The sequence below is a fragment of the Melospiza melodia genome, chromosome 4 (genome assembly GCF_035770615.1).
Source record: "Melospiza melodia melodia isolate bMelMel2 chromosome 4, bMelMel2.pri, whole genome shotgun sequence".
NCBI lineage: Eukaryota > Metazoa > Chordata > Aves > Passeriformes > Passerellidae > Melospiza > Melospiza melodia.
In genome coordinates, this window is record NC_086197.1 from 77,644,003 (window position 1) to 77,667,368 (window position 23,366).

Genomic DNA, 23,366 nt, shown 5'->3' on the forward strand with positions numbered 1-23,366 from the left:
TCAGTGAACACTTGCAAACATTCAGAGCTCAGAAACATAAACCAATCTCCGTTTGGTGGACAGCAAGGCTATTGTATTCCGATTAATTAATTAATTAATTTATTTGATGTTTAGCAAAGAACCTAAAAAAAATTTTGGATTAAAAAATGTGAGTCTCTACATTGGAAGATATAACTGACAAAACTTCTCTGCATTGGAAGAAAACCTGCTATGAAGGAGTAAGGCATCTATCCAGCACATCTGTTTTTAAGTGAGAAACCACATTGTGGTTCTGGGCTCCTCAGCACAAGAAAGGAGCTACTGCAGAGGGTCCAGTGGAGGCCCACAGAGACCATTTGGGGTGTGGAGCATCTCTTTCATGAGGAGAGACTGCAGCAGCTGGGCCTGTTTAGTCTAGAGACCACTGTGAGGGGATCGCACTAACACATGTCAGTATCTCAAAGGTGGGTGCCAAGAGCATTATGTCAAACTCTTTCCAGAGGTGCCCAGTGACAGGATGATGAGCAGTGACCATGCACCGACACACAAGAAGTTCCCCCTCAACACGAGGAAGAACTTTACAGTGGCAGAGCACTGGCACAGGCTGCCCACGGAGGGAGATTGTGGATTCTCCCTTCTGGGGACATTCAAGCCCCCCCCGGACACGTTCCTGTGCCACCTGTTCCAGGTGACCCTGCCTTGGCAGGGGGTTGGACTGGAGGATCACCAGAGGTCCCTTCCAAGCCAAACCCTTGTGTGATTCTGTGAACCCTTCCGGCATTCCCCGCCTACACGGCGAGCAGCGCCGGCGGCGGCACCGCACACCCACAGAGCTGCGCACGGCCCAGCCGAGCCTGCCCTTCCCACAGCCAGCGGCGCACATGGCGCGGGCGGGGAGCCGAGCCCCGCCGGCCCGGAGGGACAGATACGGAGGGGCACGGAGGGAGCGCCCGGGCACGGCGGGCGGGCTTTGTCCGCCGCCCCGCGCGGCCTCACGCGCCCCCAGCACCGCCCCTGGGCTGGCGCCGGGGCCGCCGCTCCCGGCGTCCACCGCGGCGCGACGCGCGAGGCGCCGCTGACGTCCCAGCCCCGCCACTGGGCAGCGGCGTTCGCGCGTCACGAGCTCGCGCCGCTGAGTCAGCGGCCCACCGTCGCAACGCCCGGCCATTGGCTGCAGCGGCGCGGAGCTCCGCCCCCGCAGCACGGTGGGACTATAAAAGCGGCTCCGGCGCCCCCTCCGCGCCTTTAGCCCCGGGTGTCTGAGAGGAGAAAGATGCATCGACTCCGCTCACGGGCCTCCACGGGGATTTCTGCCTTTGCCGCCGGTTCGCCCTCCGCCTGCTCTCGCCAATCACCCCCGCTGCCCCGGCCCGAGAAGTCAGCCTCGCAGAGGCGTTGGAGTAAAAAGCGCTCCTGCTCTTCTATCGGCTGATTGTCGCTGATTCCCGGGCGGGGGGGAGCAGGGAGACCGAGACCCGGAGAGGGGCCGCGGGAGCCGAGCCGAGCGCCGCTGCGACCATGCCCAAGCCTAAGAAGCGGGGGAGCAACCACCAGCGCGGAGCCGGTGAGTGCGGCCGGGCCGGCGGGAAGGGGCGCGCGGTGCAGACGGCGTTTCCCGTGGCCGCGGGAACAGGGCCGCGCTGTCCGGCGGTGCCCCGCCTCCCCGGGGCGGTGGGTGGGCAGCAGGACGGGCGGGCGGGCGCGGCCGCGGGGCTCTCGCTGGCCGGGCCGGGGCCGGGCGGGTGACAGGAGCCGTCCCTGAAACCGCCTCCTCACGCCGCTGCGCGCATGCGCCGGGGAGCCCGGGCCGGCGGGCGCGGCCCGGGGCAGCGGCGGCTCGGCCGCGGGTCCGCCGGCTGGGTGCCGCCGTGTCGTGCCTGAAAGGCTGCTGTGTCTTTATAGAAAACAATCCTTTTTCAAGCCTAAAATAGGATATTATAAAATAAACAAATGCAGAATGTGCGTGTCTGAGGTGTTCATGCTTGGGGCAGAACGGAGATTTTGTGGGTTGGTGAGAAATTGCCCTTCAAGCTAGCATGGCTGTGTGCAGCGTTTGTTTCTAATACCAATTTTCAGGAAGTGAGCAATTTATGGAGTGTTTCTGCAACTGCTCGTATTTTAGTTTGTGAGGGGCTTGTTGTTCTTGCCACTTCTGTTGAATCCCTGTTTGATAGCAGCACGAAGGTGGGTGGCCATGTGAGAGCTATGGGCCTCCAAGTTTGTTCGCTCGTGCATTGTCTGGTGGGGTTTTTTTGGGTTGTGGTTAATGATACAAGTGGATACAGCTAAAAGTAGCAAAACTTCCGGAGTGTGACTAACATAATTGGAAAGCATTTGGGCGCTGATCCAGCTGAAAGCTGATTCTGCCTCGATAAAAATAGTTTTTTGGGGTCTTGGTAGTCAGGGAGCCTGCTTGAAGCTGGTGAGCCCTGTGTGCAGCCTTCTAAATAATTTAGAAAAAAAAACAGGTGAAAGAACAGAATTCAGAGTTGTGCAAATGATGCTTTGGGAACTGTTGGAGAAGTAAGGTGAACACTGGTAAAAAGACTACTTTCATCAAAAAGTCTGAAAGCTGCTGCAGCAAGGCCTTCTTCGTCCTGAGAGGGAAAAACTTCTATCCCCCTTTGAAGCATTTGATGTAAATGTAGTTCAGTAGTAAAAAAGTTAGACATAGCTGATCCTGCACATACTCCATCTAATCCCATATATCCTGCATTGAACTGGGTGATGTATGTTTGCCCAAAGGTTTGACTTACACTGTCTTGAAGTTCCTCAAAATTAAAAAATAAAGACTGCATGGCAGTTTTTTTAGAGAACTCATTCTAACAGTTAAATTAACGTATTTTTAAAGCGCAGTCACAGAAAACTGCATTAACATGAAGTTGTAGAAAGATCCTAATTTTCCAGTAGGAATTCATCCAATTTCTAGGGTAGGAATTGGACCAGTACTAGGTGAGCCCTTCCTCACTGCTCACAAATGATCTTCCAGAACAGAACTGACAGTCTTCAGAGTAGGTGGAGTAAAGGAACCAGCAGATGGAAATGTTCTTTCTGTGGTTGGGTCAGGGAAAGCAAATCTGCTCTGAGAGGGATCAGTTCTACTTTTGGTGCTCAGATCTTCCTTTTCTGTATGAGAGAACTGACCAAACTATTGTATTCATCTTTGCTTAAGGTGGTCAGCCCAGAAACGTGCAGCCTTTTAGTGATGAAGATGCTTCAATTGAAACCATGAGCCACTGCAGTGGCTTCAGTGATCCTGCTAGCTTCACTGAGGATGGTAAATTCTTTTATTTATATCTGTTTATCTTTTAAAAACATAAGACCTGAGCTGATTTAGTAGTTTTAAGTAGAAGACTGGAAGTAGCAATAATGAAATAATGACATTATATTAACACTGTGATGGCTAATCCAGTGGCCATTTTGTTTGTTTGGTTTATATATATATAAATATATACTCCAGGTTTCATGAGCCTTGTGAAACTATCAGGCTCTATTCTACTAGAATAGAATATAGATATAGAGACAATAAGATGTAGAGTACTGCTATAGAGACAATAAAAATTTTCAGATGAGTTGTATGACATGGATTTTCATAAGAGGTAGTTGAAGCAGTAAGAACTGCAGAAGAGTTTAAGATGGGAAGAGTCACATTTGCCTGTTTTGAGCTAGATTTGTGTGTTGTCTGCTTTCCCATCTTTGCAACCTGGACAACTGTAATGTCATTTGTTGAGAGGAGGGGACCTGGAAGCCTGAAGCAGGGGGATAAGCAGGGAGCCCTCTTTGGGTACATGCTGCTCTTAACTGAGCTCTGTTGCAGAGGTGTCTGAATTGATGCTCTGTGGGACAGGCTGCTTTGACTCACTGCATCAGCTGTAAGCACCTCACAGTACTCCAGGGCTAGATGTAGTGGACTGGATGGCAATGTGTTGACAGGATTGGCTGATGGTCATCAGATGGAGAAGATTTATGTAATACCTGATTCGCTCCCTCGTTCATTCCTGGCATGTGTAAGCAGCAGATCTAGGAGCAGCACAAACGTATCAATAGGCCAGTTTTTATGGGAGTATTTTAGGGCACAGTCTGTAGTAGGTTTAACACCATTATGCTGCTGTGATACTGAACGATTCTGAAGGTGTTGTCTATATTAGACTGCTTCCTTATTAGTGTTAAAAGCATTGTGTTGGAACTACTGTCTGCTAATGAAATGTGTATCAGTGGGACTAAATTGTTTCTTCTGGATTAGGGCCCGAAGTTGATGAAGAAGCTACTCAAGAAGACTTAGAATACAAGTTGAAGGGATTTATTGATCTTACATTGGACAAGAGGTATAGTCTGCTTTGAAGAAACACATTCATACATTGTTTTCTTGCTTGATTTAATAAGGAAAATACTGAGATTTTTATTCTGGGGAGGACTTCTGGATCTAAAAAAACCCTTTTTTGTTATACTGATTTTTTAGGATGGGTTAGACTTTACTAATATATGGAAGTAGAGTGACTTTCTTTCTGGCCAGCAATACTGCTGTGAACTCTGTCTCCAAACAAAATTTTGCTGTCCATGAGTAAGAAGGCAATTCAGAGCATTTCATTTCTTCATAGTACTTGTGGATTACTCTTACTACTGGGTGTAGGCAAATATAAATCACCATAAAGCAAGGGTGGGGTTTAGCTGATATGTGATTTCAGGTCTTCCTTTTCTCTTCTAACAGTGCAAAGACAAGACAAGCAGCCCTTGAAAGTCTGAAAAGTGCATTTTCTTCTAAAATACTATATGAATTTATCATGGAGAGGAGAATGACCCTAACTGATAGCATTGAGCGCTGCATAAAGAAAGGTAATTAACATGCATGCTATTAGAAAGCAATAATCCCTATGAAATAGCACATTGTTTAAAAGAAATTAAGATTGTGAATGTTCTCTAGTACTTTACAGAGTGCTTAATAATTTAGGTAACATTACTTTGTAAATGCAGGTGTCACACTTTAACTGTCCTAGAAAATTAACTGAAATTATCTTCTATCTCTTGGTTTCTGAATTTCCACTTACATGCTTTCAGACTATTATCTTTAAAAGATTAAAGGAAGCAGGCAGGGCCAAAGGTGGTTGCTCATCACTGTGTTAATTAATCCCTAGGTAAGAGCGATGAACAGTGTGCAGCTGCTGGGCTGGCTTGTCTGCTGTGTGTGCAGATGGGGTCAGGAATTGAAAGCGAGGAGATTTTTAAGACCCTTGGTCCAGTTCTGAAGAAGATTGTCTGTGATGGAACAGCCAGTATCCAGGCCAGACAGGCTGTAAGTATGACATGTTTGTTTGCCAGCCAGGGACAGAGGGCTGCTTCTGGCCAGCTCACTGTTGTGTAATCCAGGATGAAAGGTTACCACACTAGTGTGTACTCATAATGTTGACATGCACCCTCAATGATGCATAGCAGTTTTCACTGGCTTAAAAAGTTCCACCTGAAAGCTGAACATGATTGTCTTCTTCAGCTGTTACATGTACTGCTTTGTCAAGTGTCTGAACTCACTGTATTGAAGCTTCCTTACTTCTGGGGACTGATGTTGGGGTCCTAGAAAACATTTTCCTACTGAGTGATATGTCCTTCCTGTATTAATTTTATTTTATTCTTGAAATTTAATTTTATTCTTAAACAGCACAGGAATGTTACTTAAGCATTTACATTTATTTCTGGTAAAATCACATATAGCACATCTGGAAACTACATAAACAATACAGCCATTCTACCAAATGTATTTTTAAGTTACTTTTGCCTGGTCATCTCACCTATACATCAGCAGTATGCATGAAATAGTGAGGAAAGATTGTCCAAAGCACTTGCCAGAAGTTTTACTTTTGCTTAAACTTCAGAGATTCAGCTAACATTTTCCAGCTTTCCTTCATCATTATGCTGGCTACTCTTAGTCAAGCTATGGCACAGCAAATACTGTCAGCTGCAAAAAGGAGGTAGTATTAGTTCAACAATAGTTATTTCTGCAAACAAAAGCTACTAAAGTTTGTCCTGTTCAAATGTAGTTTTGAGTCCTGTATGGTTGGTGCAAACATCACTTTCAAATGGTTTCCTCTTTATTCTTTGTAAGAGAAACTGGACTAGAATATGGGGCATAGGAAACAGATCTGCAGGAGAAGTTGAAAAGTTGTAGGAACAGCTTTTCAAGGACAGAGTTTCCATGCTATTAAAATAGAGATCAGAAGGAGAAACTATTTCCCACAGCTGTTAATAAATATATAATTATCAGCAGAGTTTCTGCTTGTAAATCCTAGTGAGATTTAAAATCATTGGGTGAAAACAATGCCACATGGAGCTTTTTCAAGGGCTTTGTAAGCTATTAAAAATAATAATACATGGAAAGTGAAGGCTTGTGAGTAGCAAATGCTGTAAAAGCATCCTGAGAGTAGATGGGAATTCGGGAACTAAGTATTAAAAGGAAGGTGAATTAAGGATTGGGGACTTCTAGACTGTTCAGGTTTTTATCTCAAGTTTCTGTTGCTCCAGATGTTAAATTTCAAGGGTCCCAACTTTGAAACTGTAACATTATTGCCAAATACTGACACTTTTTTTTTCTTTTGTGTCCAGTGTGCAACCTGCTTAGGGATTTGCTGTTTCATCGTGACGGATGACATTACGGTGAGGATGATTGATACCTTTCAAATGCAATAAACTGACAGGATGAAAATGTGTGACTCCTAAACCACTTCCATTGTATTTTTCACTTGTACAGGAGCTGTACTCTACTATGGAATGCCTGGAAAACATCTTCATGAAGGCCTATCAGCGGGACAGAGACACTAATGGTGTGTCAAGTACCCATAATACTGTGCTTCACGTCAGTGCTCTTTTGGCATGGACATTGTTGTTGACCATTTGTCCAATGAATGAAGTGAAGAAGAAAATTGAAATGTGAGTATCTTTCTTGGAAAGCAGAATTTGTAATGACTCTATGTGCAATGAAACAGTGTCAGTAAAATTTAGGTCTTAATGGACTATGATTTACTCCTTAGGCACTTGCATAAACTTCCAAGCCTGCTGTCTTGTGATGATCTCAACATGAGAATAGCTGCTGGAGAAACACTAGCACTTCTGTTTGAACTGGCACGTGAAACAGATGCTGTAAGTAGATGTCTGCAGCTAAACCTTCTTTCATTGGGATAATGATGAGACAAATTACTTAAACCTGTGGTGCACTCTACCCTGGATCTCAACAAGTAGCAAATAATTCCATGGTTTATGTTCCATCTAGTGAGTCTGCCCCAGTCTAAGTGGGTACAGCAATAATTCATAGCTATCATTTTTTACACTTCATTTCTATATTGCAGAACAGGGCCAATATAACAAAATGCATCAAATGGTACTTAATAGCAACTAGAAATATGGAATGCAAGATTTAAATCTAAATCCAACACCCGCTTTTCAAATAAAATTTTAAAAAGACACCTGTAGAGAGATTCCAGAATGAAACAGTATTGTTTACTGTAGTGGGATCACTCATCAGATGCTTATGCAGACAAGTTTGAGTAATTCACAGCCTGCACAATTCTGCTCTCAGCCAAAATCTATCATCAGGTAGAAAACAAGTTGACTTTAAGTATTGTTTTTTCAGTATTTTTACCTAGGTAACTTGAGAAGAATAATTGGTATTGCATGATGGTTGTGCAGCGTGACTATTTTAGTGAGTTAAGAGCTAGGCAGTCATTTTAAGGGGGAGGTTTTTAAAGAATTGGCACAAATTTCACACAGATATCAGTAATACTTCATTTGGTGAAATTTCTTGGAGTTTGCTTTTGACTTTGGTTAGGTGCGAACTGCTCGATATTAGCTTTCCACAGCTAAAGTTGCATTTACATTCTTCAATATGCCTTATTAATTGTCAGACTTTTTTCTTGACAGCACTGAAGGAAACAGCCTCCCTCTGCTTACGCATGGCACAGTTTGGGAGAGTTGCCTGAAGGGCTCCCAACTCAATCAAGGCTGCTGCGCTTTGCCAGAATGCTGCCTAAAGTGAAAGGATAACTCCACTTAAGTCAGGAATCATGACACACTAGCACAGCATAATATGAAACAATGTTAAGGCTTCTGTATAAATGCAAGCAGTGTGGATTTGAGTCTCTTGGCTATGGAAGCCAACTTTGAAAGGAAAAAAAGTAAATGGAAAGCAAAACTTGATCCTTTATTTGGTCAAGCTGACTGCAAGTAATTAAAATCTTAAAATATGTTGACAAATGAGACTTCACTATAATATCTGCTGTTGCATTGAGGAAATGCCCCTTTAATCATTACAGATTATTCTCATTGAATCCTTAACAATCAGTGCAGATTAAGAATACTTGATGTATTTGCCTTTGACCAGTTCCTTTCAGAAAGCTTGCAGTAAGCTCACTCTAGTCACTTGAAATGACAAAACATTCAGATTAAAAAAAAACCTAGAAGCCACAAAAACTTGTTTTTACGTAAGTTTGCATGCATTCTTACTAGTCCAGGTGAACTACTGCTGAATTAAGTGCAGTGGAGAAAATATTTCTATATATGTAAAGCACATATTAATTAATTCAAGTGAAAAACACAAAGCTGTTTATTAGAGTTTACTTAAAGTGTTTTGTTAAGCATTAAAAAAAAAGCTTCCTAATTTCCCATTTCATACAAGACTTATAGCTAAATATTCCATACTCTCAGTCCAGTGGTGTCTCACAGTTTGCCTCCAGCAGCAGGAATTTTGTGATAACAACATGGAAGTGCCCTGAGTTTGTTGGCAGGAGTGGTTCAGCAAATCTGTTTAGCAGTTTGAGTCCCTTGGATTTGCTGGAGTTAGAGTAGAACAGATTGGCAGGTGTACATGCACACTGAGGGAGCTGTATGGGTTACATGGCTGACCAGACAGACTTTGTTAGTGCCCTTCCTGGTAAACTGGGTGCTGTGACTTTGTTCTTGCTGGTTTCAATGCTGCAAATGGAACTGCAGAAGCGCTCTCTGTCTTTTTAAATAAAGTAAGAGGTTGTAGAGATCTACACGCCCAAAATTTAAAGAGATCCATTTTCTTAGCTGTGGGGAAAAAGGTTAAGGCCATAAAATAAACTAAAATCTAAAAACCTTTTTTTTCTGGTAACCTAGGATTTCTTTTATGAAGATATGGACCTTCTAACAGAGAAGCTAAGAGCTCTGGCTACTGATGGAAACAAGCACCGGGCCAAAGTGGATAAAAGAAAGCAGAGATCTGTCTTCAGAGATGTTCTGCGGGCTGTTGAGGTGATTCTTTTGTCTTAGTTACAATCTAGACCTTCAAAATATATAGTGTGCAATTCAGTGAAAACAATTTTATTATTAAACAGAATTACTGTTTCAGTGAAAGAAACAGGAAAAAGCTATTTTAAGTGAGAATTGGTAGTCAGATCACATATGTGGACTAGAACTTTTTTAAGGAATGTTGATAAAAGACTGGGAATAGTTAAATATTGTGGAAGCTAAGGAGAAGGATTGGCATAATTTGAAGTCACCTCTGGGATTCTGCCTGTAGAAGAATCTGAGTCACCTATTAGCACTTGTTACATTCCATTGTCCCAAATACCTGTAAGGTAGAGACTAAATGTGGCTTATATTCTGATGTAAAGGTGACTTCTGTACTTGGAACTGGTTTTCCTGGCGAGAAGTCCAATTCTTATAGTAATTTTAGAGATGAAAGTTGAGCATTTGTTTTTTAAAAACCTTGGTAATCATGAAGAATATTAGCTTCAAGTTCTACATGAGATTTGACTGTAGGTGTGCATGAACAAATACGATCTTTAGCATACGTATGCTGTGTTACTTGGAAGGTTTTGTTGTGCCAAATTTATCAGTGAGAATCAAGTTCACCAAGATGTATAAAATTCCTAGTACAAAAGACTGTTTAATTTAAAATTATACATGTTGTTTCCTTTGACTTTTGCATAGGAGCGTGACTTCCCTACAGAGATGGTGAAGTTTGGGCCTGAGCGCATGTATATTGACTGCTGGGTTAAAAAACAAACCTACGAGACCTTCAAGGAGGTTCTGGGCTCGGGGATGCAATACCATTTGCAGGTGAGCTGCTCTCTGACACTTGCTCAGACTGTGTTCCTCTGTGGCTGGCTTCTTTGATGGAATTACGTCTGAATTATGAAATCCTGAGTGGAACTTAGTGATGAGCCTTGTATTTGAGGTGTTAAAGACAGCTCTTAAAAAATTAATTACAGTGAGCTACAGCTGTCTGGATAAGCTGCTTCTGAGTTGTAGCTTGGCTGTGCTAATGTAGTAATCGAATTCTCCAAGAAGTAAGAGATTTAGGCTGAGTATGTTTTTTGCTTAGGGGTTTTTCCTGAATCCTTATGCTCTCTTTCAGTAGAGTGGTATAGTTGTCTGGCTGCTATAAAACTGCATGCCTCCACCCTTCCTGTTCAAACCTATAAAAGAAAGGCAAAGTTTTAGTCAAAAATAATGAACACAGCTTGCAGCTCAGTGGTGACAGCATTCCAGAAGGGAAGGCGTAAATCTTTATCTCTGTTCTGGGAACTGCTTGTTTACTAGTCATCTGTTTACATATGTAACAGAAGCAGGAGCTGTAGTTTAGGAATATATGCTCCCAAATTGCTGTGATAATCATGGGGTTAAAATCTTCAGTCCTGTGTTAAAGAATTTCTGTGTGACCAAGGCAGCTCAGACATGTAGCAGGTTTTTCAGTTTTTCCAAGTACTACTTTCACAGACAGATACTTTAAAACTTGTGTGTTGTGAAACCATACAGGTCTGTTCAGCTGCCTGGTTTTGTGTAGAACAAAAGAGTGTCTCATTTTCTAGGACAAAAATATCAAAGGAGGCAGGAGGAGCTGTCTTTTCAAGGTGGCTGTTTTAGCTTTTCTCTGGTTGAAGGAGGAAGTGTTCTTGACTTAATTGCAAAAGATAGCAGCAATTTGACACAAATCTTAGTATTTCTTACTGGAATACTTAATATTTTACAGTAGTCAACTTTAGAGGCTTGATAATTAGAAGGGAAGCTAATCATTTGGTGTGTTTCTTCTTTAGTCAAATGACTTTCTTCGGAATGTGTTTGAGCTCGGTCCACCAGTAATGCTGGATGCTGCAACTCTTAAAACAATGAAGATATCCCGTTTTGAAAGGGTAGGTTGTTGCACTGAAATGAATTTTCTTTACTTCCTACTCTAATTACTCCTGCACTTCAGAAGCTGTCATTGTTACACTGTAGTTCTAAGAGTGCCTCATATTGTCCTGAATGAAACCCAGCCTTACTTATATGCATCTATGGACCCTTAAATTTTCCACTGGGCATGTGTCTGCTTCTGTGTTTTCTCCAAGGGGTCTCAAGGTTGATGTGGTTGCTGATGCGTACTAGATTCATGCTCCACATATGTGAAACTTGGTCTCTTCTGAGAGATACATATTTTTTGGGGAGGGACCTACAGAAAGCTGTGGAAACTTGAGTTTTTATAAAGACAGTGTCCCAAACTCAGCAATGTGATGTGGGCACTAGGAGGTTGGCCTTGGTCTGTTGATAGTGAATGCATTAAACCTGCATATAGTTTGGGGAAGAGTGCAGTCAACTTTAATCTGAGGGTAAATGTAACCTACATGATACCTGCTGGATGTTCAAGACTGACTGGCTTCCAGAACTACTCCTAGTTCAGCCTTCTTACACAGGCCAAGTTTCTTTTAAATATATCTGTCTGTATATATATGTATACACACACACAGATGAGCCTTTGGTGCAAAGATAACATACTGTAAATTTCAGAAGGCCTACCAGTTAACTTCAAAGATTAATAAAAGGATATTTTCATTTGTTTTGTAACATGAAAAGTCTCTGAAAGGCATAAACCTTATGACAGTATGTAATTATTTTTTCTTTTTTTGTTTTATAGCACTTGTACAACTCTGCAGCATTCAAGGCTCGGACAAAGGCTAGAAGTAAATGTCGTGATAAAAGAGCAGATGTGGGGGAATTTTTTTAGATTCCCTTTTCAACGGGATTCAATTTTCATAATCCAAATAAATTTGTAACCTTTAAATGAATTTTTTAACTTCTGTAGTCAGTTTGCAGTTGTGCACGGGTTTGTTACATAGTCTGTAAATATAATGCATGTTGTTGCTTAGTTTCATATACATTGTATATAGATTGATGTAACATTTGGTGCAGGGATATATTGTAATGCTCTGCATTAGCCCCCCACTAGCTCCAAAGTCAATTATGTTGGAACTGATACATTAAATGGGGTGGATAACTAGTCAAATGCTGTGTGTCAGATTGGATTCTTTATATAAAGGTAAAGTCATTGACTAAGTGCTCTGGTAAGAATATGAGAAGATGACCATGTTTATGTGAAATTATTTTAGTAACTTTTTAAAACTCTCTAGTGGTAGACAGGCAAGAAATCCCTATGTAAGTATAACTTTATCCTGACAGGGACTATGAAGTTCAGTAACTTCCACTGACTGTCAAGTAGTGAATGACAAATACTTGCCTCCATGTAAAATAAAAGTAAGATTCTTGTGTTCTGAAATTCAATATTTAATTTTTGGAATAAAAATGTTTCTCACTGCCTGCTCTCTGTGTAAAAGCAATTACTCCAGTAATGAAACACTGTAACACTGGCAAAACTAAAGGTTGAAAGGGATGGGTTTATTTGCTGGTTCAAAAATGTGCTTGGGTATTCTCTGTGTGTTAGTAGATGCTCTGTGCAAGTCACCTTTGCTGTGTTTCAGAGGGGTCTTATACTTGCATGTGCTCTGCACAACCACCTAATCTTGATTTGCCATTGCTTCTCTAATGGTCAAACGTTTTCTAGTTTTGTTATCCTTTATTTTAGAGGAACCATTCCAGCTTCCCTGTGTTTATCATGTTGAAAACTACTCTTCTAACCTTAATTTCTGGTTCTATAGGAGTGAAATTTGCCAGTAGCTGAGAACTGACTTAGGAATAGTGGGGGCAGGGTGGGGGGTGTTATGTAATAAAGGCACTGAAACCTGGCTAGCTGGAGCTTCTGAACCTGAAGATCTGTAAAAGTGCTTGTTTAAATAAACATTCTTAAAATGTTTGTCACCAGATGAAGTAAACATTGCATTGAAAACAACACTGCCCCTGGAAACTGTGGCCTGCTCTGATAAGGGAAAGTTAAGTTTGGGGTGGAGTGGTTGTGGTGGTTTTTTTTTTTACCCTCCCAGTTTCTGATTACAGCTGAACCTATTCAAGAAGGTCAATAAATACTATATCTTCTACTTGAACCTGGTTTTTTTCCCCAAAAATCCACTATATAAGAACTTATTTGGCTTGCAAAACTGATCACTTGGACTACACAAAACCTTGAACTGAAAACTGATGATGGAACATGTGTCATCCAAGTAGAGCAAAAACTGATTCTTGAATGAGGTGAAGCTGTGTGCCTGTACTTGCCTGGCCAAAGACATTCCTTTTGAACAAATCTGTTCCCTTGAGCCTGTTGGTGTCCCCTGCAGCTGCTGCATAGTCACGTTTGCTGTCCTTTGCCAGGCACTTTTGGTGGCTTCCTGTCCAGCGTTTCTGCAGCACCTCCTGGCAGGGGGCCAAGCAGGAGGTTGCCCTTTTCCCTGGTACCCTGCAGCTGCCACCCACAGTGACCCACGTGGCTCTTCTGCAGCCCTGCAGACATCCCTTGGGTTTGCAGACCTTTTCAGCTGGAGAGGTCTGGGTCCTTGTCTTACAAGTACTTTGGTGTCAGGAGTTTTTGGGCATGGATGCCACACAGATTTTTTTTTTTTTTTTCTCCTGGCTTGCACATCCTTATTCGGAGGGAGGACTTCAGGAGACCCCTGCAGAAAGGGAGCAATTCTGAGCAGTAGAACATGTCAGCTTAGGGTGAGAAATATGAGTCAGGTGATTTATTCTCTTTTGTTTCCTGAGAGAGAAATATGTTTATAGGCAGTTTAAAGAGGTTCAAAATTTTAAGCATGGGGACAGCTTCAGAAAGGATTTGTGGTGTTGAGCTGCAGTCTGCCTGTTAGCTGCCTGTCAGTATGATGTGCTGTAACACTGCCTTCTGCAATGTCAGCAAGAAAAAAGCGATCATAAGAACTGTCAGCAAAGGAGCACTACTCACCACCAGTACATCAGCATTTAATCTTTGAACAGCCAAGGATGCCAGACAAATTAGTCTACCACATAATACTGTCCCACTTGATTTCATGAAGTGTATAGGAGAAGGGGGAAGGACCCTGGTTTTTCTGGTCTATGACTTTAAAATACTCATGACTGCAATACTGTAGATATGACTCTTCTGCATAGCAAACTGGTTACTCATAGCTACAGTGTTGTAGATATGACTCTTCTGCATAGCAAATGCAGTTTAGACAAGCACTAAAGCCAAGAGGTTTGGCACTAACCAAAACATTAGTGAAATACTGATCATCAGTAACAGCCTTCATTCTCCATGGTGGGATATTATCAATTCCAATATAATAAAAATGAGCTGTGTATGTGCTGTTTTCTGTTTAGCAGATCAATATTGAGAAGTGAGCATAGTTGGCCAAGCTGAACTCTAAATATAGACTGAGAGGGGCAGTCTGTTTCACAGCTATCTTTTATGGGTACTGCAGGACTTGAAAGGTTCCTCTGGGACTAAAAGTAGAGAGAGGAACTGCAGAACAAGCTTTCTTCACATGATTTTCACTGGCTGATTTCTTCCATACTGGCACATTACCTGAATGTAATTATGTTGTAAGTAATGTTTCATTCTCATATTTTTTAACCTTTTAGACTTTATTTACTTTTTCTTTCTGTGAAGAATTCTCAGTGTGTTTTCGTTCCAAGTTTTTTTTTTTGTTTTTTTTTACCGCAACAACTTAGGAAGAAATTTAAAAGTTGTATTGGGGAAAAAAACTCTTCAGGCAAGGTCAAAGTACAAGATACAATGAATCCAAAGGTCCCAATGTTTAGATTGATTTGTTGGGAATATAATCAACACTTTTGTCCAGTGGCACTAATATTTGTATCCTTTCTCCTTTGACACGTCAATGGAATCAAACAAATGTAATATAAACTTTCTTTAATTAATAATGGTAATCCTCACTGTGTCTACATATGCAAATACTTAAATAATAAGTGCAGAAAAACAGAATTCATAATACTAATGAATCAAAGGTAGTCACATTTATTACACCTCAAGCTGTTAAGAAGAGTCTTCCCTAGAGCTGCAGGGAGGTATTAATCAAAAGAGAGAAAGAACTGCTCTTCAGAGTCTAAAAATAACCGGCAGCCTTTGTGCGTGCAGTGGTGACTTTGGGCACACTGCTCAAACACAAAATGACTGTGTTGGCTGAGGATGTGCCTGTGGGGACACAGCAGGGCAGAGCCCGCTCTGGTGGGGACGTGGCTCAGACTCTGCTGCCCAGTGCCATGCCATGCTCCAGAGGAAGGACAGTGGGCACAGCCATCTGTCCTGAAGTTACTGCTGCACACCCAAAGATCATATACTAGGTAAGGTTAACCCCTCTCATGCCAGCTTTTCTACGTTTTCTTTGCACTTTGAAGCAACACTTCTGAACAGAGAAAGAAGAAAGTTGTAGTCTTTTCTTATGGGCTTTTAAAGAGAAATATGAAAGTATCCTTATAGTCCTGTCAGCCTCCACTGGCAGGAGAACAAGTCCTCTTGTCAGGATTGCTTTCAGTGCTTAGTCTGCAGACTTACTGAGGCTCATTGAGTGTCTACTTTGCAGTGTGCTCAGATTTGGGGGAATTAGAGCGATCTTCTGCATTTGGTTTGATGAGGGAAGGAGTGAGGATTTTCTGCAAACAATTGGGGTTCAAATTTTAGGTTTTTAATTTAAGCGTTTTATTAGGAATCTGGTCACACTGTGTTCTGTGTTTCTTGGAGAGGAAGAAAAGGCTCAGAAGCATGTCAAGAGGACAGTTAACCCATCTAGGATTCAGAAATCACCCTTAGGTGCTTAACACGAGTCATCAAGAGAAGTTTGCATCCCAAAAAGTGCTGATTTATGTTGGCAGATGAAATGGAACTTGGGAGCTTTATAAAATACTAAATGGGTAAGATGTATTCTAATCCAAATTTAAACTAATCTGTGAGGGCACCCTTCTTACATTCACTAGCAAGAAAAATGTACATTTAGGCTGTGATTCTAAGGTGAGAAAGGAATATCTTAGAATAAGAGGGATATATTTTTCTTTAATAATTACAGAGGGAGTTTTCAGTGACAATTGTAGACAAACATGGCTACTTAGAATGCCTGCATCTCCTTATGCCTAGAAGTGTAGGTTGTTTCTGGCAGACATTTTTGCAATCACAGTAGTGTAAAGAAAAGCAAAAGACTGATAAGGAACAATATGCAACACATAGAAGCCGCCTCCCTAGGTATTGCTTTTTTTCTATATATAATCTTCTTTCAAAACTGTATTTATGTTAAGAATCATTCACTGAGTTCATGCACCCAGACTCTGCAGAGAAATTGCTTTTACTAATTGAACTTCCTCCAGTGCCTTTTTTAAAGCAAGGGGTACCAGTCTGAAGAAAAAGCTTTTAAAATTTGTCCAAAAATGTGAAGTAGACTATATTTTTTCACAGATAATGGTGATATTCTAAGGTATATAAACTTTCTTCACAGTGATATTCTAAGGTGTATAAACAGACACATATTCTTGTTGCTTATCTCCTACATTCATACCTGCTTTCCCTGTTTATGTCTCAATTACTTGATGCTGAAAGAAGAGGACCTGAGTGACATCTTTCCTAGAGGTGTTAGTGGAGGTTTGGCTTTTACTGTGGTCAGGGTCTTACACCTCCTCTTACCACGTACTCGCCAAATCAAAGGATAATACACTAAATAGGTACCATTCAAATCAATGCTGGAGCCAGTCAAATTGACTTCTCTTTCTCTCTCTTTCCCCATACACATACGTATGTGAACAAATACAATGCAAAAATGAAATGTTTTAATTATTGAAGATTTTCAAGAATAAATAAGTGCTATATATTGAGCTGTCCCTGCCTTCAAGATCTAGTAAGTGTGTTAGTCCTTCAAGTCTCTGTATTTTAGGAATTGTTTAGGCTGCTCAGTATTTCCTTAGAAAAGGATACCAGCTGTTACAAGTTATTTCCCACAGTCATGTGTTAATTTACCTTTTAAATTATTGTTTCTTTTATAGACAATGGAGAGGCCTTCCTTGGAATTTAACCTGCCTGATACTCATGGAGAAGGAAAACTTTATGTAGTTGATTCCCTAAACAACCTAAACAAGCTAAATGTTTGTCCAGCTGAGTCCCAACATTCACTAGGTGTGTATGATAGGTGATCTGTGGATTTCTCTACATACAATCCATATTGTGTGTCACTGATGTCAACAGCCTAATAGGCCAATAGGTATGCCAAGCTCTGTACTGAAAAATGTAGGAAAAGGAAAAGATGGAAAATGGCATAATTTAGACAGATCAGACAATGATTTAGCTGAGTATTTCCACTTTAGGTTCCTGAAAATCCTTGCATTTAGATAGGGATTTGCTTTCAAACCTGATCTTATCTTCTATTTCAGTTGGGAGTTATGAGGTGATCTCTTGCAGAATAACGTGTCTAGTGATGCCCAATATACACCTACTATATAAATAGCATCATAGCTCTTCCCAAGCACTAAAATTCATACATGGCAATAGAAGCACCTGAGAATTTCTGCTCATTCCTTTAAGAATCATCTCCTAAGAACTCAAACCAGTTACCTGAAATATCCTGTGAAACCTTTAAGCATTTTACTTTCTGAACTTCCTTTACTCACAGTTTCAGTTATGGCTCTCACATTTCTACTGGTTTGCTAAGGCTTTTGCCTTTGATTTCTCACAGCAACAAGAATATTTTCACCCACTGATAGCTACAATTTGAGTTCTTTGTGACATGAAAATATCTTAAAACCTGGAACTCATCAGCAACATTCCACATAACAATATTTGAGTCTGCTTTTATTTCCCTTATTGTAATGGCAAATTTGAGTGAGGAAATCTATAGATCAGCAGCCATGTTAAAATGTGGCCATGATTTAATCATGCTTCTAATTATGGGTCTTAAATATTTTCTCATTACTTCTGTTTCCAAGTCCCCCAACTTTTCCTAATCCAACTAGCTGAGTGGGGCTGTTTTCCGCATTTAATGTAAATATTTTAGACATAAAGCACTAATTTCTCATAAACAGATTAACTTGATATTGTCACTTCTACACATGGAAAATGAGACAATGGCATATATAAATTTTAATTTTAAGAAACTCCTTTCAGTGTGACTGTTTTGCTTTCTTTTGCAATTTTATTAGACAGTATTATTTACTTTTAGGGTAAATATACAAGGTTTTGTGGGAACATATGTGATTCTCTGGAATAATCACATGCATGCCCCTCCCTACATTTCAGCAGTAAAAAATGGTAGCTTAATAAGTATTTTATTAATAAATTTGTAAGATCCTTTGGTTCCTTCTAAGATTATTCTTCTAATGTAACTTTTAAGCTTAAAAAGTCTGTAGATATCTCATCCTCTCAGCTAACTTACCCAGCAGCATAAAACTCTGGTTCTCTTGCCAGAAAATCAGAGACATATCCAAAGCTGTTTGAAATGAATATGCTGTTTAGTTTCTTCGGTAGGAGCCATGCAGTAATTTCATGTTTTAGGTGATAAAATGTTCCCACTGCTTGCAGTTTGACAAGAATGTGTGCTCACCAATTCCTCACAACACTGTAGCCTGGCACGTTCAGCCTGATGAAATAGTAAGAAGTATTCATTAGGCAGAGCTAGCTCAGACCACTTCTGAGACCACTATTGATAACTTAGGATGCTTGGCAGGCAGCAGAATCAGGCCCTGCCCATCCCTACTATTCTGATTAGAAAACAATATTGGTGCAGACACTTATTATATGGTGCATTAGTTAGGAATGCTGAGGGAATAAGAATAGAACCTCAAAGGAGAAACAAGAAAATATTTCAGCTTACTCACAGACAGGAGTGTGTTAAATACAAAAATAAAGAAAACCAGAAATATTCCCAGAAAACTACCAGCTCAGTGAATTGCTCAGCCCTAGGTAGAGTCATTATTAAAGTCCTGTAATGGCATATGCAGCCTTTCCTCAGCTTTATCACTACAAGCTCAGTTGCAAAGACCTCAGAGAATTCCACCAGCTAAAACAAGAACGTGACCTAGAAATACATTTTTCACAGATGCACACACTACTCTCCCTTTCAGAATGGCAAGAGAGCAATTACAGAAGGATAAATTACAGTAATTTGCATGTAATTTTGATATGTATGAGACTGACACCAAAGTGAAATTACATTAGCTTTCTCCTCCCTCCAAAATAGAAAATAAACCCAAATCTTTGTAAGTTATTACAGTGGTGTACAAACTTAAGATTCAACAAATATGGCTCAAGTGTAAATTCTTTACATTCACATGAATTTCCTCGTGGTGTTCACTTGACTTATCTTTGGGGCTTACTGCCACCTCCCATTGACTGCAACTGTTTCTATGAGAGAAACTACTGAATTTCCCTATATATGCAACACATTCTTTAAAAAGCAATGAACTGGCTTGTTGAGCTGATTCAAGGTGAGCAATGAAAGTGCCTTTCTTTTTCCCCTCATCCTTCCTGTGCTCTAAGGACAACATCTGTAGTCCATGTGAGAGTCTGTTCCATTCCTGACAATTGGGAGGATTGGTGCCTCATTCTTTACTGGAATGAAACCAACAGACCCTAAAGATGAAGAAGAACATTGGAAACATTTGTTTTAAGATAAAACAGTCAAGACCTAAATTCATTCTGTCCAACATTGGGGGCTTAACTGAGGTGTGTACTTTGGGAGATTAATAATCCCAGGGATACTTCTCATTAAACAGAAAAAGAAGCATATCTAGAGGATGAATGAGTATGATGAATCTGTACCTTGGTTTTCAATATGAATTTCACTTTCTTCCCTTTTGAAAAGGTTAAATACAATCAAGCCCTTACAAATCTGCCCAATGAAAACTTCGTTGCAACCTTTGTACTTGTAAAACAGCTGTAAAACTCTGAACTGTAAAACAGGTCAACTTCAACAAAACACTGTATTTCAACACAGAAATATTTTTGTTGAATGTATTCTAACAGCTGTAACAGATGTATAATTTTTTACATTTCCAAATTCAAGCTGAGTTAAAGCTAATTTCTTCCCCTTTCATGAAATATCATGGAATAAAACCTGTTGGCCAAATATACGATGTATTCTGCATCATTTTGTGATGCCAGAAGCATTTTGTCATGCTTACCCTAACCAACCTTAAAAAGCTGTATCACCAAATGGTTTGCCATCTCTTAACAGACCAGGAAGACAACACGGGTGGTGCTGGAGAAAGTATGGCAGGGAGCAACGCAGGAAACCAGCGTTTGTTCTTCGTCACCTTTGTTCTTACTCTGACCGTCAGTTTGGCGCTTGTTTCATTTGTAATATTCTTAATATGTAAGTAAACCAAAGAGTAGTTCTTGAAAATGTAGGGCCAATTGGGAAAATAACTTTGCTGAAATATGTCATGCTACCCTGTAACATGCTGCTCCTGTGTTTGCGTGGTCAAAGGCTTTGGCTGGTTCTGGGCACTGGGTCGTGGTCCTGGGGCAGAAGCACAGGCAAATAACACTCTCTCAGGGCTAAAAGGCATGATTTTATTCTTAGTGCTAAGGATTTGTGAGCTTCAACAGCTGTGAAGAATTTATCTCAGCAGCATTATACTGTCTTGCTAAAAATGCTGGCTGGAAATGAAATTAAAATTTAAAGGTAATTGTAAGGCAGTGAGGTACTTTGGCAATGTGCCTCCCATTCCTTTCCAGATAAAACTCAGTATTGGGGTCATTCCACTGAACCTGGAATTCCACCCAGGCTAACACTTAAATCAGGCTACCTGAAGGAAGACCTGACCCTTTGTCATCAAAGTACTGCCTGGAAATTGATTTGGAACTAAGAAAGTCTTAAGCATAAGAAAAAGAATTAGATATTTATCAAGATTTGCATGTAGCATTGGGTCTATAAACACAATCACTGTTCCAGTTTTTTAGGGCTGATCAGACAGGTTTATCTGAAGACATGGCTGGTTAATGGAACCCTTCTCATCTTGGGGTTTTCTGAGCTAAGAATATTGAATACAATCTGAGGTGCATTATTTCACTTTACAAGACTATTTTGAAAGAGTTGGAACCCATATGAAATCAAGATTTCTTATATCCTGTAGTAGGGAATTTGCTGAAAGATAGCGAAAATCCTGATTTTTCTTTTAGGCCAGGAAATCTTAACCCTTGACTAAATTTTTTTACAGGCTCTCAAAGGAATGTCAGACAAGTAAAGAACATAAAGCAGATTTTAAGTAATATGATTGTAAAAGCCTAATTGAAATATCTCATACCTGAATTTCAGATTTATTTAACATGAAGCTGCTAAAAGTAGAGCCTTGGTATAGAAAAATTAGTACTGGGTTGCTCTAGTGGAAAAATTATAAACTAAAGTGAAAAAAAATCTTAAAAAATTAAAGCAGTTTGCTTCCACTCAGGATGGTGGAGGCCTGGGTTTTTGAAACTGATTTCCAGTGGTATTTCAGTTTATGTTACAAGGTTTTATTAGATACATAAACATGTAGTGTGTTCTATAATCTGAGATGTTTGCAAACCACAGGCATAGGTTCATTTAGCCTTGCTACTATTGCACTTAAGCTTCAAAGCCCATGGGTAAAATTTTTAACTTCAGAAGGCCAAAATAAAAATAGCTCCAAGAGTGCATATTGGCATGCCAGAGGAGGCTGGCCTTGAAATGCCAGTATTTGCAAGAATTTTTATTTTATTTAAAACAAAATAGATGCACATACATGCCACAAATTGGGTCTTGAGCCCCAAAATGATAAATTTCCCTGTTGACGCTAATGGATATGTTTCTGAAAACTGCAAAAATTATCCAATCCATATATAATTTTATTACTCTGCACTAAACTAAAAGAAGAATCTAGCAAATAAGCAAAAAAGAATGCAGTGAGCAGGTAAGCCTACCAGATATATGACTTCTTATTATTAGGTTTTGTAGTTATTTTCCTGTTTAATATTTTCAGTCATCATAATTCCTTACAAAGTCTCACAGGAATACAAGTGAGAGTAGTCATGCTCTTGACTTAAATGTTGCTAATTTAATGCGGTACATTCTCCTTTTCAAGTTCAAACTAGAAATGAGGTGGACCAAATATCAAGCAGACTACTATCTGAAAAGAAGAACATAGAAGAGCTGAAGAAACTTAACAATATTATATTAAAGCATCTGAATCAATCCAGAATTAAGGAAAAGCCTTCTGATCTTCGTGCTTACTTTTTCACCCATGCTGAGCTCAAAGTCCCTGGAGAATAAATCTTCTTTGGAAAGAAATTCAGCATATTCATAGCTCAGACATGTTCACATATGGCACACAGGCTGCTGAAACATGCTTGCTGAAACATTGCTGGAAAAGCCAGCTGAATGAAAAACATTAGCAATTAGTATTTTACCTGTTTTTTGTGAACATAGATTTGTAATAGCAAGCCCATAGGATTCACAATAAACAATGGATTGTCAGTCTGGGCAAAACTTCCAGATTCCCTGTGCATTGTAAATCACAGGGGCAAGGGCCTAGTTTCACTTTAATTGTAAGTTAATGATCACAGAAAATCACGAGTTCTATTCACATGATTCCAGCATGACCTTGTTCACTTATTCATTCTTCTGTTACCTTTGTACAAGCTTTCTGTTTGTTTCTATTGCTATTTGTAATTAAGGATAACTTTGGATTTCATAACTTATAAATAAATCCATTTCTGTTCTAGAGTTTTGTGGTTTTCCCTTCTGTGCACATAAATATACTGATATACTACTCTTTTTGTGAAAAATCATCCAAACTTGAATAACAGCAAACCCTTTCATAGGATGCCATAATCAGCCCAAATTTGTATTGACAGAGTGAGCGTCCTATTGCTTTACATGGAAAATGTGTTTAGAGGACTCAGTCTGGTACTGCCACAGCATCATCACAAGCACTCTGTCTCATAGCAATGACAATACACTGTACTCACAATCTGCAGGTGAAACCCAAGTGTTTTTATAAAGTGATGTGGGGGAAACACTACTTGTCCTTGTACTCCTCTCTATAGTTCCTGCTGGTCACCGTCAGAGAAGAGCCAGATAAAATATGGCTGGAACCTTCATGGTTTTAATGTTGAGTGATACCTCAGAGGCTAAAAGGAGCCACCCTCTCTGAATTCACATGGCAGTGGAATGGCAGCTGACACTATGGAATATGTCCAACATCTTTTGTTTTACTTAAAGTTCTCATTCTCATCCAATTCTTTCTTATTTCTT

At 40.3% G+C, this 23,366-nt stretch overlaps 2 protein-coding genes across 4 annotated transcripts; both read left to right on the forward strand.

Annotated features, from left to right (window-relative positions):
- Positions 1-1,213: 1,213 nt before the first annotated feature.
- On the forward strand, positions 1,214-12,555 carry IFRD1 (interferon related developmental regulator 1). Its single transcript, XM_063155271.1, has 12 exons — positions 1,214-1,543; positions 3,152-3,256; positions 4,223-4,304; positions 4,688-4,812; positions 5,112-5,269; positions 6,571-6,621; positions 6,716-6,894; positions 6,996-7,104; positions 9,100-9,234; positions 9,916-10,044; positions 11,022-11,117; positions 11,876-12,555. The coding sequence occupies exons 1-12, from the start codon at positions 1,498-1,500 to the stop codon at positions 11,963-11,965; spliced, it is 1,305 nt and encodes a 434-aa protein (XP_063011341.1). The 5' UTR covers positions 1,214-1,497; the 3' UTR covers positions 11,966-12,555.
- Positions 12,556-14,543: 1,988 nt separating this feature from the next.
- LSMEM1 (leucine rich single-pass membrane protein 1) lies at positions 14,544-22,837 on the forward strand. Of its 3 annotated transcripts, none has more exons than XM_063155272.1 (4): positions 14,544-14,703; positions 17,146-17,275; positions 20,328-20,465; positions 22,195-22,837. In XM_063155272.1, the coding sequence occupies exons 2-4, from the start codon at positions 17,149-17,151 to the stop codon at positions 22,380-22,382; spliced, it is 453 nt and encodes a 150-aa protein (XP_063011342.1). In that variant the 5' UTR covers positions 14,544-14,703; positions 17,146-17,148; the 3' UTR covers positions 22,383-22,837. The 3 variants fall into 3 exon arrangements, with proteins under 3 accessions (XP_063011342.1, XP_063011343.1, XP_063011344.1); XM_063155273.1 differs by lacking the exon at positions 14,544-14,703 and adding an exon at positions 15,298-15,462; XM_063155274.1 differs by lacking the exon at positions 14,544-14,703 and adding an exon at positions 15,852-16,029.
- Positions 22,838-23,366: the final 529 nt, after the last annotated feature.

Excerpts from the sequence above, each read along its gene's own strand:
- IFRD1 (XM_063155271.1), top strand. The coding sequence starts at position 1,498 with ATGCCCAAGCCTAAGAAGCGGGGGAGCAACCACCAGCGCGGAGCCG. Across the intron at positions 1,544-3,151 it reads CAACCACCAGCGCGGAGCCG|GTGGTCAGCCCAGAAACGTG; the intron begins GTGAGTGCGGCC and ends TCTTTGCTTAAG. Across the intron at positions 5,270-6,570 it reads GTATCCAGGCCAGACAGGCT|TGTGCAACCTGCTTAGGGAT; the intron begins GTAAGTATGACA and ends TTTTGTGTCCAG.
- LSMEM1 (XM_063155272.1), top strand. The coding sequence starts at position 17,149 with ATGGAGAGGCCTTCCTTGGAATTTAACCTGCCTGATACTCATGGAGAA. Across the intron at positions 17,276-20,327 it reads TGAGTCCCAACATTCACTAG|ACCAGGAAGACAACACGGGT; the intron begins GTGTGTATGATA and ends ATCTCTTAACAG. Across the intron at positions 20,466-22,194 it reads ATTTGTAATATTCTTAATAT|TTCAAACTAGAAATGAGGTG; the intron begins GTAAGTAAACCA and ends CTCCTTTTCAAG.